We start from the raw sequence: 14,701 nt of genomic DNA on the forward strand, positions 1-14,701 counted from the left end.
GGATCATGACCACACCCTTATGGTAGTGGTTTTGGATTTGGATTGTGGATTAAAGGTGGGTAACATGCCGCTAACGTGGAGGGTCATGGTGATCATGAGTCATGACTACACCCTATAGCCTTTTGTGTTTGAAATCCGCCATGTGGCAAGAGCTATTTTGATTTATTAGGTATCAATTGAAATATTTCATTAATTTACTATATATACATTTCCCCTTAGGGAATAGTTTTGTTTTACGATTGGCCAAAACAGGCGGCAAACCAGCTGTTTTTTTTTTACATAATAGTTGTCTGTAAGTCTATCAAATTACAAATTTGCCATTGGTTTAAATGGGCAGCCGGCCCTCCACCATTGGACCAACCAGTTATTATTTTTTACACGCTTTAAAATTATGTTTTTGTCCCGGAATAGTGTTTTCCTGCCATTGGTTCAAATGAGCGGCGAGCAATACCCATTGGACCAACCAATTTACTATTTTATACCCACTTTAAAATTACGTTTTTGCCTCCAGTTAAAAAATACGGTTTTGCCCCAACTTCAAAATACATTTACCCTCTTACCCCGAGCTAAAAAATACGATTTCGCCATCGGTAAAAAAAATTACGCTTTACCCTCAGCCAAAATTACGTTTTCGCCCCACTTCAAAATAAAATTTTGTTTTTCCCTCGGCTCAAAATTACGATTTTACACCAGTTTATTGTTTTATACCCACTTTAAAATTACGGTTTTGCCCCCAGTTTAAAATTACGTCTTTGCCCCCAGTTCAAAATAAAATTATGTTTTTGCCCCCAGCTAAAATTTACGATTTTCCTCTCGGTTCAAAATTACGATATCGCCCTCAATTCAAAATTACGTTTTTGCCCCTACCGCAAAATAAAAATTTGGTTTTCCCTAGCTAAATATTAGGATCTTACCCTCAGGAAAAAAATTTGATTTTTCCCCTAAGTAAAAATAAAAATATGACTTTGCCTCCAGGCCCCAGCTAAAAATCGTGTTAAGGAGCTACCTAACACTCTTTTTACTTTTTCTTTCTAGCAAAACTATAGTACTTTTTTTTAATTGGTTGAGAATTATTCGGCCCTCGCCCCGCAATGCGGGCGGGGCATCACCTAGTTATGTAACAAATCAGTCGTTGTATTCTTTGTGAAAATGTTTCTGTTTTCACCAACCAACTATGCACTTAACTTATATAGCAAGGCGTGACTTTTAGGAAGTCCACCCATACTTTTGACCCATTCTGCAATCTCCCAACTGGTTTCACTTTTATAAATATCAATTCACCTGTAAATTAAAATAATAAATTCAGATAACAACTAACTACTTTTTTTTTCTACGAAGTTTTGACCTTTTTAGCTTCCGTGTGTGTATATAAAACTAGATTGATAAAACAAACAAAATATCTGATAAGGATACTAGAAAACAAATTTGAAAATAAAACAAACCAAATATCTGATAAGGATACTAGAAAACAAATTTGAAAATTTGTATGATTATGGTTGTAAAAGATGTTGACAAGAAAACTTTGGTCTTGAAACATGAAAGAATTCTACAAAGGAAATAATGAGAGTTTTATAGCTTTAATAGGCATCATTGCTATCACTTTATAGACTACTATATGGACAATAATTTATTAGCAAGTGGAAAAAAGTTTTAGAAAAAAGTTAGAAATTTTAAAATCATTATTGATTAAACTCCAAGTAAGTCATATGTGGGTGGATTCAGATAAACAATATATAGGTTTATTCGAGTCAACTTAAATTAGACAACAGGTAAATAGCGGAGCCAAAAGAAATTTCTATGGGTCGCTTTTAGATACTCAGATTTCCAATAACACGTCAGATTTTTCTCGAGTCAGTTCGGGTCATTGATGGTGGATCACATAATAATTTGCAATACCATAAAATTACATCAGGTGACATAACATGAAATTTTATATACGAGGCAAAATTTTGGTTGGATTATAAATGAGTTGGGTAAAGGACATCAATTGTTGATAATAAAATAACATAAATAGATGGATTTCATGACAATTTAAAAAAAAAAATTCCATCTTCTAAAAAATGGCGGTGGCATAACCGTAATTAATTCAAACTTCTATTGATGCAAGTTAATACATACTAATCAATCAATTGAATCTTGGGAATCAGATTGATCAATCAATTGGAGTTACAAAGCTTTTGTAAATCGGATTGAAAACGCCAATTTGTGTTACAGAGGATGATGTTTTTTTTGTTAATTGGTTTTGTTTGCGATTAATGGTTAAAAAGATAAATAATTTATTTGCATTACATGTTCCATCGATTGCTTGCTTTCACTTTTCCTCTTTGCTTAAATCTAACACTTGAAACATCTAATTACACACATGTTTATAATCAAAAACATCATTAGATCATATGTAATGAAGCTTTATAAAGGCATGAAAGATTTTGATAATGCACTTACACCATTACTCATGGGCATTATAGGGGCATGAAGAGTGAGGGGCATTTCTATAATAATGCCCAAAGAGAAGAAAAATAATGGAAAGTAATGAATGAAATGGGCATTAACCATTACACCTTTTTTAAAAGGGCATTATGATGATGATGTGGTGAAAAATGCCCCTTAGTGGGCATTAACCATTACCTATGGTCTTAGCATAAACAAATAAGTTATTTCAGTAAGTTTAATAATCATTTTAACTTGATTAACAAATATTTAAACATAACTAAACGTAAAATAAATAAGAGATAATTAACTAAAAGGTATACAAAAAATAATCAAAAAAATATACTAAAATTAGAAACAAATAGATAATTAACTAAACTTAGAAGACAATAAATAATTAACCAAATGAAATAGAGATTTATCTCATGGATGGAGAGGAAAAAAGAAAAGGCTTGGTGAGTGGTTACTCTATTATTGGTGTAACAAAAAACCGGTTTGGATTTCCAAACCACTTCTTAACCTGGCCCAGTACCATATCAAAACCGGTGCCAACACGACCCAACTTGCACGTTTGTATACCGGTTGGATAATTCATTAGACTAAAGGGTATGGTGAGGCCCATCCGCACGAGGATGACCCGTTATGTAGGCGTCACCTCACCGGCTCATGGAGGATGGGCCTCCTTCACTTTTGAAGGGGATGGAGGATGGGGCTACCCCACCTCAATATTTTATAATTTTCCAAGTGTTTTTTTATTAACTTAATAAAAAATTTATAAAAGTTTAAAAATACAACATAAAACAACATAAATAAAGTCATTTCATAACATAAAAAAATTACATTTCCTAAAAATAAAAAAAAAACATTTCCGAAAAATAAAAAAAAAAACCTACGACGTCCATTTTTTCTTCACCTCTTCCTTCATCCTCCGATACACCTCTCGTTCTTCCTCCGGAACCGAGTCGAGATCCAACCTCATTATCCTAAAATCCTCCGCTCGAACATAGTCGGCCGACACGTTTTTCTTGTGACTATATTTTTCGGCCGCAAAGTCTTTAAACGAACGGAATTCAGAAATTAACTCGTCCATTTTCGAAGACGCCTTCGAGCCGCCACCTCCACCCGAGCCGCCCCCTCCACTCGAGCCGGCCCCTTTGCGCTTTGCGGCCGCCTCTTTTTTTTGCTTTGTCCCTTCCGCCGGGACGTTCGATCTCGTGAACGGGCTCCTCTTCATATTCCGGTTCGTCGTTTATGTCGATTTGACAACGAGCGGTGGAGCCTCCCGCACTATAACTTCCGGACTCGGAAGTTTTAGTCCGTTTGGCGGTTGCGACCTCATTTGGAATCGGCGCCCATTTTGGTTCTTTCTTTAAAACGTTCCATGCTCGGAGGTGCAGGAAAGGCGGATTTTTTGTTTCCCATCTAGCCATCGCAAGGTTAAGAACGTCCTCGTCGCTACTCCCACTAGGACGATTGATGTAAAGTGGGTTATAAATCCCGATAAAATCATTCACGCACTTGTTCATTTTCCGCCACTTCCCCGATACGGAATCGAGATGACGGGCCGCGCATTCCCCCATAAGGTGATTAAATCTATCCGTACATGCCTTCCAAAAACCAGAACCCGTTTGATTGTTCCCTAAAATTAAAAAAAAATTGCATTAGTAAAACAAAAAAATAATTCTTTTTAAATTTAAATTAAAAAAAATTTAGCTTTGGTTCATACCGACAATCGGGCAAGTTGAGGCCTTAACATACGCTAATGCTAGCGCCTCCTCCTCTACTTTTGTCCACGTTCTCGCCTTTGCTCTCGAACCGCTTTTTTTGCGGTGTCGGATTCGGTTTCAAAGGCCTTCCCCTTCCCCCTGTTTTTTTTTTTTTTTTTGCGCTTGAGTTCTTTAGGTGGCGATTCGGGGACGACTTCATCATCATCGTCAAGTTGAACCGAGGGTTGCGGTTGGGAAGTTGGCGGTTGCGATTGGAATTGATCAAGTTGAACCGAGCCGCGTTGCATGAATTGTTGGAATGCTTGATATTGTTGCATTTGTTGAAGTTGGGACATTTGATTGAAGGCGTTAGGTGATTGTTGGAAATTGTTGGAAACCCGAAAACGTAAATGGTGGAGACCCCCACGAAGGATCCATAGTCGGAGTGTAAGCGGGACTAGAAAAAAAGTTAAGATTGTTCGGGTTGGGGTCGTTTGGGTTGAATGGATTCATGATGGTAAAAAAAATGAGAGTGTTTTTTATAAAAATGGATGAGAGTATGAGAAGATTATGAGAATGGATGTGAAATGGTATAAAAAAATGGAAGAGGTTGATAGATATTTAAAGTGGAAAATGTATTTTTTTTTAATAAAACTATCCGTTATATAACGGATATATATTTGAAAGTGGGGCGGCGAGAACGGCCGTGGGTTGCTGGTGAAGCCGGGACGGGGGGGGGGGGGGGGGGGGTGTGGGGGACCGGCGCCGGTCCTCGCCGGGCCTAAGCCGGCCCCCATACCTTCTAGTCTTAGCGAAATCGGTTTGGACTCGAATTGGTTTCAACCCAACCCCAATCGCTTTAGATAGAGTTCAGTTATTTTCCAATAAAACCAGTTTATGAGCAGAACTGGTTTGGCCTCAAACAGATTTTGACTAACTTTGACCAATCCGAACTGGTTTATGACCTGAACCAGTTTGGCAAAATGAACTAAAGGGTGCACCTCGATTCTATTTTCATTTTGCAGCCTATAAACACCTCACATATGATGTACCAGCCAGTGACTTCGGGGAACTGGCCGTGTAAAGGAACGACATACAAAACTGCTTCTAGAAAGAATCGAACACGGAACCAGCCAATACCACCACCAACCGCCGCTAGGGGTATTCATAAACAACCAAAACTGCCCAAACCAAAGAAAGTCGGCTGATTTGAAATGTATATGATTCAATTCACATACCGGTTTTAATGGTTTGACAGTTTACGGTTTGGTTTACAATTTGAGACTTGAAACCTGACGTTTAATATTTATCAACTTTTCTTTCATTTTAAGGATACAAATAATGTATAGATATTATATTATATTAATGAACAATCCTTGTATTTTTTTAAATTTTAATACAAAATTATGCTTTAGAAAATATATATATATATATATATACATACATATATATATATATATAGGTTAAAAGCATCAAAGCATGAAAATCGACCGGTTCGGCCAACCCAACTTTTTCGTCAAACCAGCTGAACGAGACTGTGAACACCACTACCCACTCCGCCACCCCCCTTCACTTGTTGCCACTAGCCGCCATTTAAAATATAGCGAGATGAGAGCCTATTTGGATACTTATATTTTTCTAAAATGACTCATTTTAACCCAAGTCCATTTTGGTCAGACCCCGTTTTGACCCAAACTCATTTTACTCATAACTCGTATCAACCCGGACCCATTTTGACTCGTCACCCAACTCGCCCAATTTGCCAGGTTGGTTATATATGATATGTTGATGTCTAAATATCTATACTGTTAAAATGGGGTTGTTTCGTGGAAGGTAGGAAGATTTAGAGGCTGGGAATGAAGAACAAAGTGATGCTCAGAAGTAAGAAATAGTAATGAGACAAGAGTCAGAAACGAAATCAGGATATACCAAGGCAAGAAAAGTAGATGCATTTAAAGGTAGGAAGTGGAGCAGTTTCGCTAAATCAAGTTGTTGATGATAAAACTCACACATTAAAAAAACTTGAAAGACATTTGTTTTAGCCTTGAAACTTATGAAGCACAAATTATGTTCATATATAACTGGTATAAATTTATTTTCAGAATAATGGTTTTAATTAGAATATTATACATAATGGCAGGCCAAATGATGTACTTAACTATATTAAAAACTTTCTTATTAAATGCTTATACTACATACAATTTATTGCTAACCATCTCTGTGATATTGCTTTAGCCGAAATAACTTTTACAAAGTTAAAATAAAGCATAACACTGATCAAACAAATTAACTATTTTACAAAATAAATAATAATAATAATAATAATAATAATATTCTATTAAATTTTGAAATAAAAACTAATAAAAATAAACTTGAAACAAGAAATAAAATATTAATGTGTAAACTATTTTAATAGAAAAGGCCTCACTTTCATAGTTCGTATTGCTTCAGCAGATTTTTTTTACAAAACTATAGTTAGAGTACAACAAAGGTTAAACAAATTAGCTATTTAAAAAAGTATTATTAGTCTAAACTATCTCTAAAAATTTAACAGGAAATTTTGAATTAAAAGAGCTAGAAAGTTACACTTGAAATAAGAAGGAATATAGTAATACCAATACTTTTAATTAATAAATAAAAGAGGCCTCTTTTTAAAGTTTGTTTTAGGCTCCTAAAGATTTTGAACCGCCGCTGTAAATATGAGGTAATCAGCTAAGTTACAACTGCCAAATTTTAAATTTTCTATGTAATATGAACAAGTAGCAAATTTTGAGCTTCAGATGACTCCTAGATACAGTGAACAAGTAATGAATGAAAGCACCTAGTTTTACCTAGAAAAAACAGTAAATGATTTTATTGGATTTTACGCAATCTTACATGATCTATAATCGGTTGAGCTGTAGAACCTAACTGCCATTGGTGGTTAGTCATAACTGTCTCTGCTTCTTCTAAATTGTTTCTTCTGAGACAGGACCTTCTTGTTCTGCAGCCTTTTATGTTCCGCTGCAGCAGCTCTGTATAACACAATTGAAAATTAATAATTAAAAAAATCGGTTTTGAAGATGTTTGCAATATAGCGAAAAACAGAGAATGACATACGAAAAAAAGACTTACATTTTAGTAATTTTCTTTACTTGTTCTTCTGATGGAGGAGGTGGGACATATGAAGCAGCATCAATAATTGCCTAAATGCATTTATTCCATTAGAATCAAAATATCTATAAAGATAAATCAATACTGTTAGAATATATTAGAGACAGGCCCATTAATTCAGCTTATTAAGGTTTCCTGGTTCTCTGTCTTAAAATATAATGGTGTTCGGCTCATTAGTTCTGCTCATTAGGGTTAAGGCTCTTGGCTCTCTGTCATAGAATACAAAATATATCTTCTTTCCTAATGGCGAAAATAAATTAGGGCTGCAAACAAACCGAACGTTGTTAAGGAAATATATGTGTTCACTAACTGTTCATGAAAACTTACTGAACGAGATTTTATGTTTGTTTTCGTTCGTTAAGGAAATGAAAGTGTTCATGTTCGTTTGTTAATCTTAGGTAACGAATGTTCCTGAACACAAATGAGCACAAACTAATGTCATGAACACAACCTAATGCCATGAACACAATATATAATACACTTATATTTATTAAATATTTTATTTGTCGGAGTTTTAAAGTATTTAAATAAAATAACAAAATTGAAAACACTAATGAGCTATCGAACATAATAGAACGAGCACGGCCTCTGTTCATGTTCGTTCATTTAACTAAACGAACTTCCCGCCAAACGGTTCACGAACTGTTTGCTGAACATTCAGTTCATTTGCAGCCCTAGGCGAAATGGTAAAAAGTTAAAAGATAAGGAAAAAGAATGGTTGGTATTGTCCTACTACATCTTGTAACGAGGTTTATGATATTATCAATACCTGTAGTTTCTCCAAGGCATCCTCAATGTTACCTCTGAAAAGTTATTTAAGGGTGTAAGATACGGTTTTGAAAACATAGTAAAGAAAATATAAAAGTGAATGGACAGTGGATAGAATTTAACTTTTGTGTTCTGGTCTTTGTGGAGGAAATCACGAGCTCGCCATCTTTGTTGATTCTGTTCTTTTCCTGATTAAAGAACAAAGATTGTCAAAAATTGTGGATTTTATTATGAAAACAAATATATTTAATGTTATGATGTTAATGATAGTTTAAACATGGAATGATTACGGTAGTAGTGAACTAAACTAACCATCTGTAGAATTTTCTCTCTAATCCTGTCACTTAACCAATAGGCTTCCTTAACATTAAACCGCATATCAACCTTGGTGTTTACTGCAAACAAAACGAACAAGGTAAATCTTGGTACAAGAACAATAACAAATTTCTCAGGTGTGGAAGGATTAAAATTATATCAAACCTTTGTTGACATTTTGACCTCCGGGTCCACCACTCCTCGCGAAACTCACGGTAACATGATCTAAATCACAAAATGAAACTCCTTGAAGAAATAGTTGAGCAAAAAACAGTAAAATAAACATTTTCAAGCAATCCACTTGCCTCATTTTACTCTACATCTAACCGAACACTTTGTCCGTTCCACGAAACAATGATAAAGACGCATAAAGCTTCTAATTACATTATGCAGATAAAAAAGCTTTTCTTTCTTCTGTATTTAACAGCCAGCCACACATATCAATATTAAATCAAAATAACAATGTTGATTATGTTGTTACTTTAAAGGTTCAGTATGCAACTTCATTCAGTGTAAGAAACCCTATCAATCTCAAATCACTTCATGTATCAAAGAACAAAACTCTATACAAAAGAACTAGGGCACTGTATTTCCATTCACAAAACCTAAAAATACTAACCTTCTGATATACATCTCATGTATCTATACTAAAACTAGGGCACTGTATTTCAAATTCACACCACTTTCACATAATACTTAAATACTTAATCAAATTTACACAAATTAATCTAATGAACGTAAACAACACATATAACAAACACTAAATGAATCAAATTACAAAATCAATCAAACATATTAAACTATAGCAAGCTTTACCTAGAGTAATCTTCGGAACAGGTTCATCACCACCAGCAGCTCTCTCCATGGCTTCATGCAACTGCTGCTGCACCTGAGACATCCGCGCCGACGTCTTCTTATTACCGGAATCAGGAGCCGCAGCGCAGCGGATCGGAGTGTAGCTTATTGGACGGGAAACAAAACGGAGCGGAGCCGGAACGGACCACAGGAGCGAGCGATAGGTGCGAATAGAAGCCGATGGCCGGAATATCTCCCTGACGAGAACTATAGCGGTGGTTCTGATTGCCGCCATCAGTAAACCTAACTGATTTTCAAATCGCAAATTAGACACGAAAGGGGGATTGTTTAGCTGGGGAATTTTGTAAGCCACAGCCAAAGGTTTAGAAGATTGGGGCCAACTATGTCTGTGTGTGGCAAATTAGAGAGTCTGGTAAGTCTGTCAAGTGCTAGTGGACGGTATGGTTTTCCTGGATAACGTCCAAGTCAAACTCTGAAGCCAGTGTGGGCTCGGTTAAGATAACATAATCTGGCCAGTGTGGGCTCGGTTAAGATAACATAATCTGGCCAGAGTAGGGCAACGGAGCTGTTCAATTTAGGGAGTTTGATAGCCCAAATTTGGCATTCCAAAAAAAAAAAAAAAAAAAACTAAACCCAATGTCACATCACTGCCACATAAGAACTTGACGACCATTAATTAAATATCTGTTAATAATGTGTTGTGCCGTTAACTAGCCCCAGTAACCCCCAATGGGTGTTCCCTTAGTTGCCAGTTGACGTGACACGTTTATGACTATGCTAGTTAACGTACAACACAGTCTTAAAACTAAGATTAAACTCTAATTTACGTCTCGTGGTTTAGTGACGGGATTACAGGGACGCAAATTGTAGTTGGTAAAAAGATGAAGATTATACGAATAAAAAAACTTTTACTAAGAAGTTGAATAAACACGCTCAACAAAGCACACGATTAGATATTTTAGTTTGCTCGATTCTTGATATCAAAGTTTATCTAAACAGTAACGAACAATTTGCCTGACTCGAATCAAAAGGTCTTCCTTGAGCTTTTACTTGGATGGTTTTTCCATAACTTTAAGTGATTTTAAGCTTTGTTATATGAACATATAAATTATGAATTTTACTAATCAAAGTGACACCATGATTGGCATCTCATGATTATGGAATTATGGTATGGGCAAAAAAGGAATATGAAATGCTTGTTTGTTTAAGTAGATTTTGATAAAGCTTATGACTCTATTAGCTGGGTTTTCTTAATGGGCTTTGGAGCCTAGTGGAGGAAGTGGATTTAAGCTTGTTTAAAAGTTCAGGACTCACGGATGAATGCAACTTCAAGACAATGATCGAAAAGATTCTTTTATGGCCAAGGTGGGTACCGTCTAAAATTTGTTGTTTTATGTTAGGTGGTGCCCTGGTGGCAAGACAGAATTCCGTAAGCTTCATCAGGTGTCAAGTTACAATCGGTGCTATGCAGGTTCTGTACAAACGAGGAGGAGAGGGCCGAGCATGCTATCAGGTCTTGCTGCTTTGCGAAGGGTGTATGGCAGTCGGCAGTGAAATGGAGCGACTGTATGGCAGTCGGTATAGGAATGGAGCGGCTGGAAGTATTCAGATTTGGTCAATGGTAAAAGTTCTTCTTGGCACTGATTTATACAACTGTGTAGTTCATCTAGAAGGCGAGAAACGAGCTGGTCCTTTGCAACGCAAGGTATATCAATCATACATAAGGGTCGTGTAAGAGATTAGTTCGCTTCTGTATCTTTGGATTAAACATGGATTCAAGTTTGGTAAGCTTTAATTTCCCTGTAAGTTCCAAGATTTAATGCTACCCTCTAAATATACATAGGTTGACTGATGTGAAATATTCTTTAAGTAAAGGAATTAATCAAACTATATATAATGTCGACATTAAAACTATCATATATCACAAATGATCACCATGCTCTTTAACAGCCACACATAACGCTACTCAACTGTAACCAAACAGGAAACACACATGGAGTAGGTCAGAAACATGATCAATATAGGCTTCAAACACATATCTATGTAATATACTATTACTAATATCACATTTCATAACCACAGTCTCTAGGTCTGTCATCCTAATATTTGGTCTAATATATCAACCCGAAACAACAACCTAACATTTTGAGCTTACTAATGCCTCCTAACTTTTGATGATTGACCATTCTCGGCTGCACCCAGTCGTCTTCTCCCACCTGCATGTGTGTTTTCAGTCGAAGGCAGTGCCCAACCACCAGACCCTTCAATTGTAAAAAGTAAAAGTACTTCAAAAACAAATTAAAGCCAAATAAAGGTCTGAATATGTTATGATATAAGATATAAGTTTGGTTATACCACCGTCATTGGGTGCACCGGTCCAGCCAGGCAGATACTTTCTAGCTTTTCCTTTCCAAGCCTCTTCAAAGCCAGTAAGCTCATCTGATTAACATATTATAAAGTTAATCTGTTAATAACCCTTTATTAGTCGCCTTATAAAATGCATGACAAGATACAAATACGCATACCTTCGTTTATGTTATGCAACGTTTGCATTGTATCCACCTGCCCGTCTGATTTGAGATGCCTTGAAAGAGTGTGACCCTACCATACCAAACGTTTATTTCATTAAAGTGTACAAAAGATATTAACTTTTGGGTTATGCAATTAAATCATAAGCAAATAACAATTAAATACCTTATCGTGGATTCCCCTTGATATCCTATGAGCTGCCTGACCCGTTGTCGAATCAGCTTCTTTATGTTCTTCAAATCTCAGCTGAAACGCCCATATCAAACACCATTACAATAACAAAAAAAAAAAATACATATTCTTAATAAAAGGTTTACAGTTACTTACACCGTCACTGTCAGCCCTTCTAGTAGTAGATGAAGTATAATATGCTCCATTAGAACCCCCGTATGTAACAGTAGAACTCTGAAATGTGAAGCTATGAGCTTGGGGGTGTGGGCACGAATGATGCATGAGACTGTGTTGGTTCCCATACTGTGTCTGATTCAGCTCTCTTCCTGCAAAAGAACAAAAAATTGCATTCAATTGCATTAATATCGACCACACACAATTCCTATCTCAAATAAAATAAACTATAACCTCAGTTTTAATATATGGCCGCTTAAAATAAGTTTGTCTTGCAGGCCTACCATAAAAATGAGTATTATCTATCTTACCATGCCCAGCTTCTGGTTCATCTTTTTCGTCATCAGAGTTAAGTTCTTCAATAATCAGGCCTCTTGAACTATTTGGCATGGATTGCCTATGCTCATGAGTTATAGGCAGACGTGTATCCATGAAAGGACTTCCATTTGGACCAAACAAGCTCGATCCAAAAGGACTTCCATTTGGACCAAATAAGCTCAATTCAAATGGACTTGCACCCATGAATGGACCCCCAGCATGGCCAAATGGACTTGGCTGCAACATTCCACCCAGCGGGTTCGTGAAAAAAGGGTCATCAAATGGGTCCCTTTCTCCAAATAGACTTGGCATACCGCTAAAACCAGCGAAAGGGTCACGGGATCCAAAGAAAGGATCGCCTCTTCCTCTTCCACCTTGCATTTCTTCAAAAAATTCTACCTGAAAGACGAAACATGTTAAAAAATTTCAGAAAAGTTATCAATACCCCATCCCGTTTCCCAATAGCAATATTTTTCCAAATTCTCATCAAACGATACGATAACACCTATAACGAAAGTAAAGTATATAGCGCATAATTGCTCGCCTTACCATCTATTATAAAAAGATGTGTTATATTAAACCGAGATGCAACAAGTAACCAAAGAATCAGCTAGATTTAGCAGCAGGGGAAGACATGATTGATTCATTAGGGTCTGTAATATTAAATCAAAACTTATAACCACAACAACTAAAACACAAAAAATTACAACAAAAACAATTACGTAAATCATTAATAAGCATAACATCCGTCCCTGAATGCTTATCAATTCGACACGCAACAGACATAATCGGTTATCCAAAAACTAAACAAGTTTAGCTGTTAGAACCGACGTACAAATAACATTTAAAACCCTAGGTAAATGATCAGACGATTCATTCCATTTGAATAATAAGGAGGAGCAAAATTTAACGATTATCAATAAAGCGCAACGTAATCGATTGTTGAAAAACAATAATCCACAATTTTGGTCTACGAATTCGAGAAAACAACCGTTCTCTCCTAAAATCGATAATCATAATTCATAACCTAGAAAATCTCATAAATAACAAGCGAAACTATGAAATTGATAACAATTAACAAGCAGATACGAAAGGATTGTTAGAGGATATACCTGCGAGTGAATTCAAAACCGAAATTCAGTGATCGTTATGAGAGAGATGAATGGTTGACGGTTGTTGCAGGTGATGCGATTTGGGGTGAAATTGAGTTTGAGAATTGATACCAAAGAAAAGATGAAGGGCAACAAAAATTATTGGTTTAACGTGATGTTATCCGGGTTGATTTGACCCGAAGTTTGTCACCTAGAGCATTCACAAGTGTTAATTCCATCGTATCATTCCAAACCTCAATCAATCTAGGGAGGATGAGCTCGATACCGGAACTGAAAATACCGGTATCGAAAATCCCCAAAACTAGGTACCGATATTGAATATACTGGTACGGTACGGTTCGGTACCGGTACGGTACCAGTATTTGAGGATAAAAACCGGTAAATGTGTTGGACTCTGTATGCCCAAGACACATATTAAATTGATGTGGCTAGTACGTTATGATCCAAGTCGAGTCATACCCAAATACAAGCTAGACAAACACTTACAATATTTATTTATGATATGAGCAAACAAATAAATATTAACACTTAGAATATTTAGAAATTTGTTTTCTAAATAATTGCACTTGACAAGCTAATAGATTATATGGATAATTTATTTTGAGAGAATATTTTATTTTGTTATTTAATGGGTTAAATAACATAATAAAAGTTGTATAAGTCTTATAACATGAGATGTTATAATTTTATAAAAGTTATAAAATTAATCAAGACTTAAATTATTTTATAAAAGAAATTGAATTAAAAAAAATAAAGTGGGCCGCCCCCCTTTTTGGTGTCTTCCCAAGATTATTTTGGTCTAATGAAAAACCATGCATTTGCATGTGTTAGAGGGAACTTGATTGGACAAGAGAATGGTCCAATCAAATTACATGCAAGGTGCATGGTTAGATGCTCTCCTATTGGTCAAATGGGTGGCTCTTTCTCTCTCCTTATTTTATATAATTTTGTATGACAAAATTAGTGGAAGATGAACTTGAAAAAAACTTAGAGAATTCTCTCTACAAAATCGGCCATACATGTGATGGTTCTAAGGTTTTTTCAAGTTAGATTTTTCAAGTGCAAGAACTCCCTTTTATCCTCTCAATTTTCGGCCAAGGGTTGGTTCCAAGAGTTGGATTTTTCAAGTGAGTTCATGAGTGTAAAATCCTAGCTAAATCAAGGTGTTTGTTGGAAGGCTTGGGGTATACAAGCTTGAGGTTTTCTACACTT

At 36.0% G+C, this 14,701-nt stretch overlaps 3 protein-coding genes across 6 annotated transcripts; all 3 read right to left on the bottom strand.

Annotated features, from left to right (window-relative positions):
- Positions 1–3,497: 3,497 nt before the first annotated feature.
- LOC118488836 (glutathione S-transferase T2-like) lies at positions 3,498–4,489 on the bottom strand. Its single transcript, XM_035986221.1, has 2 exons — positions 4,222–4,489; positions 3,498–4,066 (listed from the first exon to the last, which is right to left on the bottom strand). The coding sequence occupies exons 1-2, from the start codon at positions 4,487–4,489 to the stop codon at positions 3,498–3,500; spliced, it is 837 nt and encodes a 278-aa protein (XP_035842114.1).
- Positions 4,490–6,781: 2,292 nt separating this feature from the next.
- LOC110922131 (peptidyl-tRNA hydrolase ICT1, mitochondrial) lies at positions 6,782–9,558 on the bottom strand. Its single transcript, XM_022166455.2, has 7 exons — positions 9,186–9,558; positions 8,535–8,594; positions 8,367–8,449; positions 8,178–8,242; positions 8,056–8,089; positions 7,248–7,318; positions 6,782–7,147 (listed from the first exon to the last, which is right to left on the bottom strand). Exons 1-7 carry the CDS (start codon positions 9,457–9,459, stop codon positions 7,057–7,059), a joined length of 678 nt encoding a protein of 225 aa, XP_022022147.1. The 5' UTR covers positions 9,460–9,558; the 3' UTR covers positions 6,782–7,056.
- Positions 9,559–11,104: 1,546 nt separating this feature from the next.
- Positions 11,105–13,667, bottom strand: LOC110921198. 4 transcript variants are annotated; one of them, XM_022165487.2, is made up of 7 exons: positions 13,490–13,667; positions 12,371–12,776; positions 12,042–12,211; positions 11,880–11,960; positions 11,711–11,786; positions 11,541–11,603; positions 11,105–11,452 (listed from the first exon to the last, which is right to left on the bottom strand). In XM_022165487.2, exons 2-7 carry the CDS (start codon positions 12,756–12,758, stop codon positions 11,340–11,342), a joined length of 891 nt encoding a protein of 296 aa, XP_022021179.1. In that variant the 5' UTR covers positions 12,759–12,776; positions 13,490–13,667; the 3' UTR covers positions 11,105–11,339. The 4 variants fall into 4 exon arrangements, with proteins under 4 accessions (XP_022021179.1, XP_022021177.1, XP_022021176.1 ...); XM_022165485.2 differs by having other exon boundaries at positions 11,105–11,446; positions 11,541–11,624; XM_022165484.2 differs by having other exon boundaries at positions 11,541–11,624; positions 12,371–12,772; positions 13,490–13,665.
- Positions 13,668–14,701: the final 1,034 nt, after the last annotated feature.

Source organism: Helianthus annuus, chromosome 17, assembly GCF_002127325.2.
Source record: "Helianthus annuus cultivar XRQ/B chromosome 17, HanXRQr2.0-SUNRISE, whole genome shotgun sequence".
Classification (NCBI taxonomy): domain Eukaryota; kingdom Viridiplantae; phylum Streptophyta; class Magnoliopsida; order Asterales; family Asteraceae; genus Helianthus; species Helianthus annuus.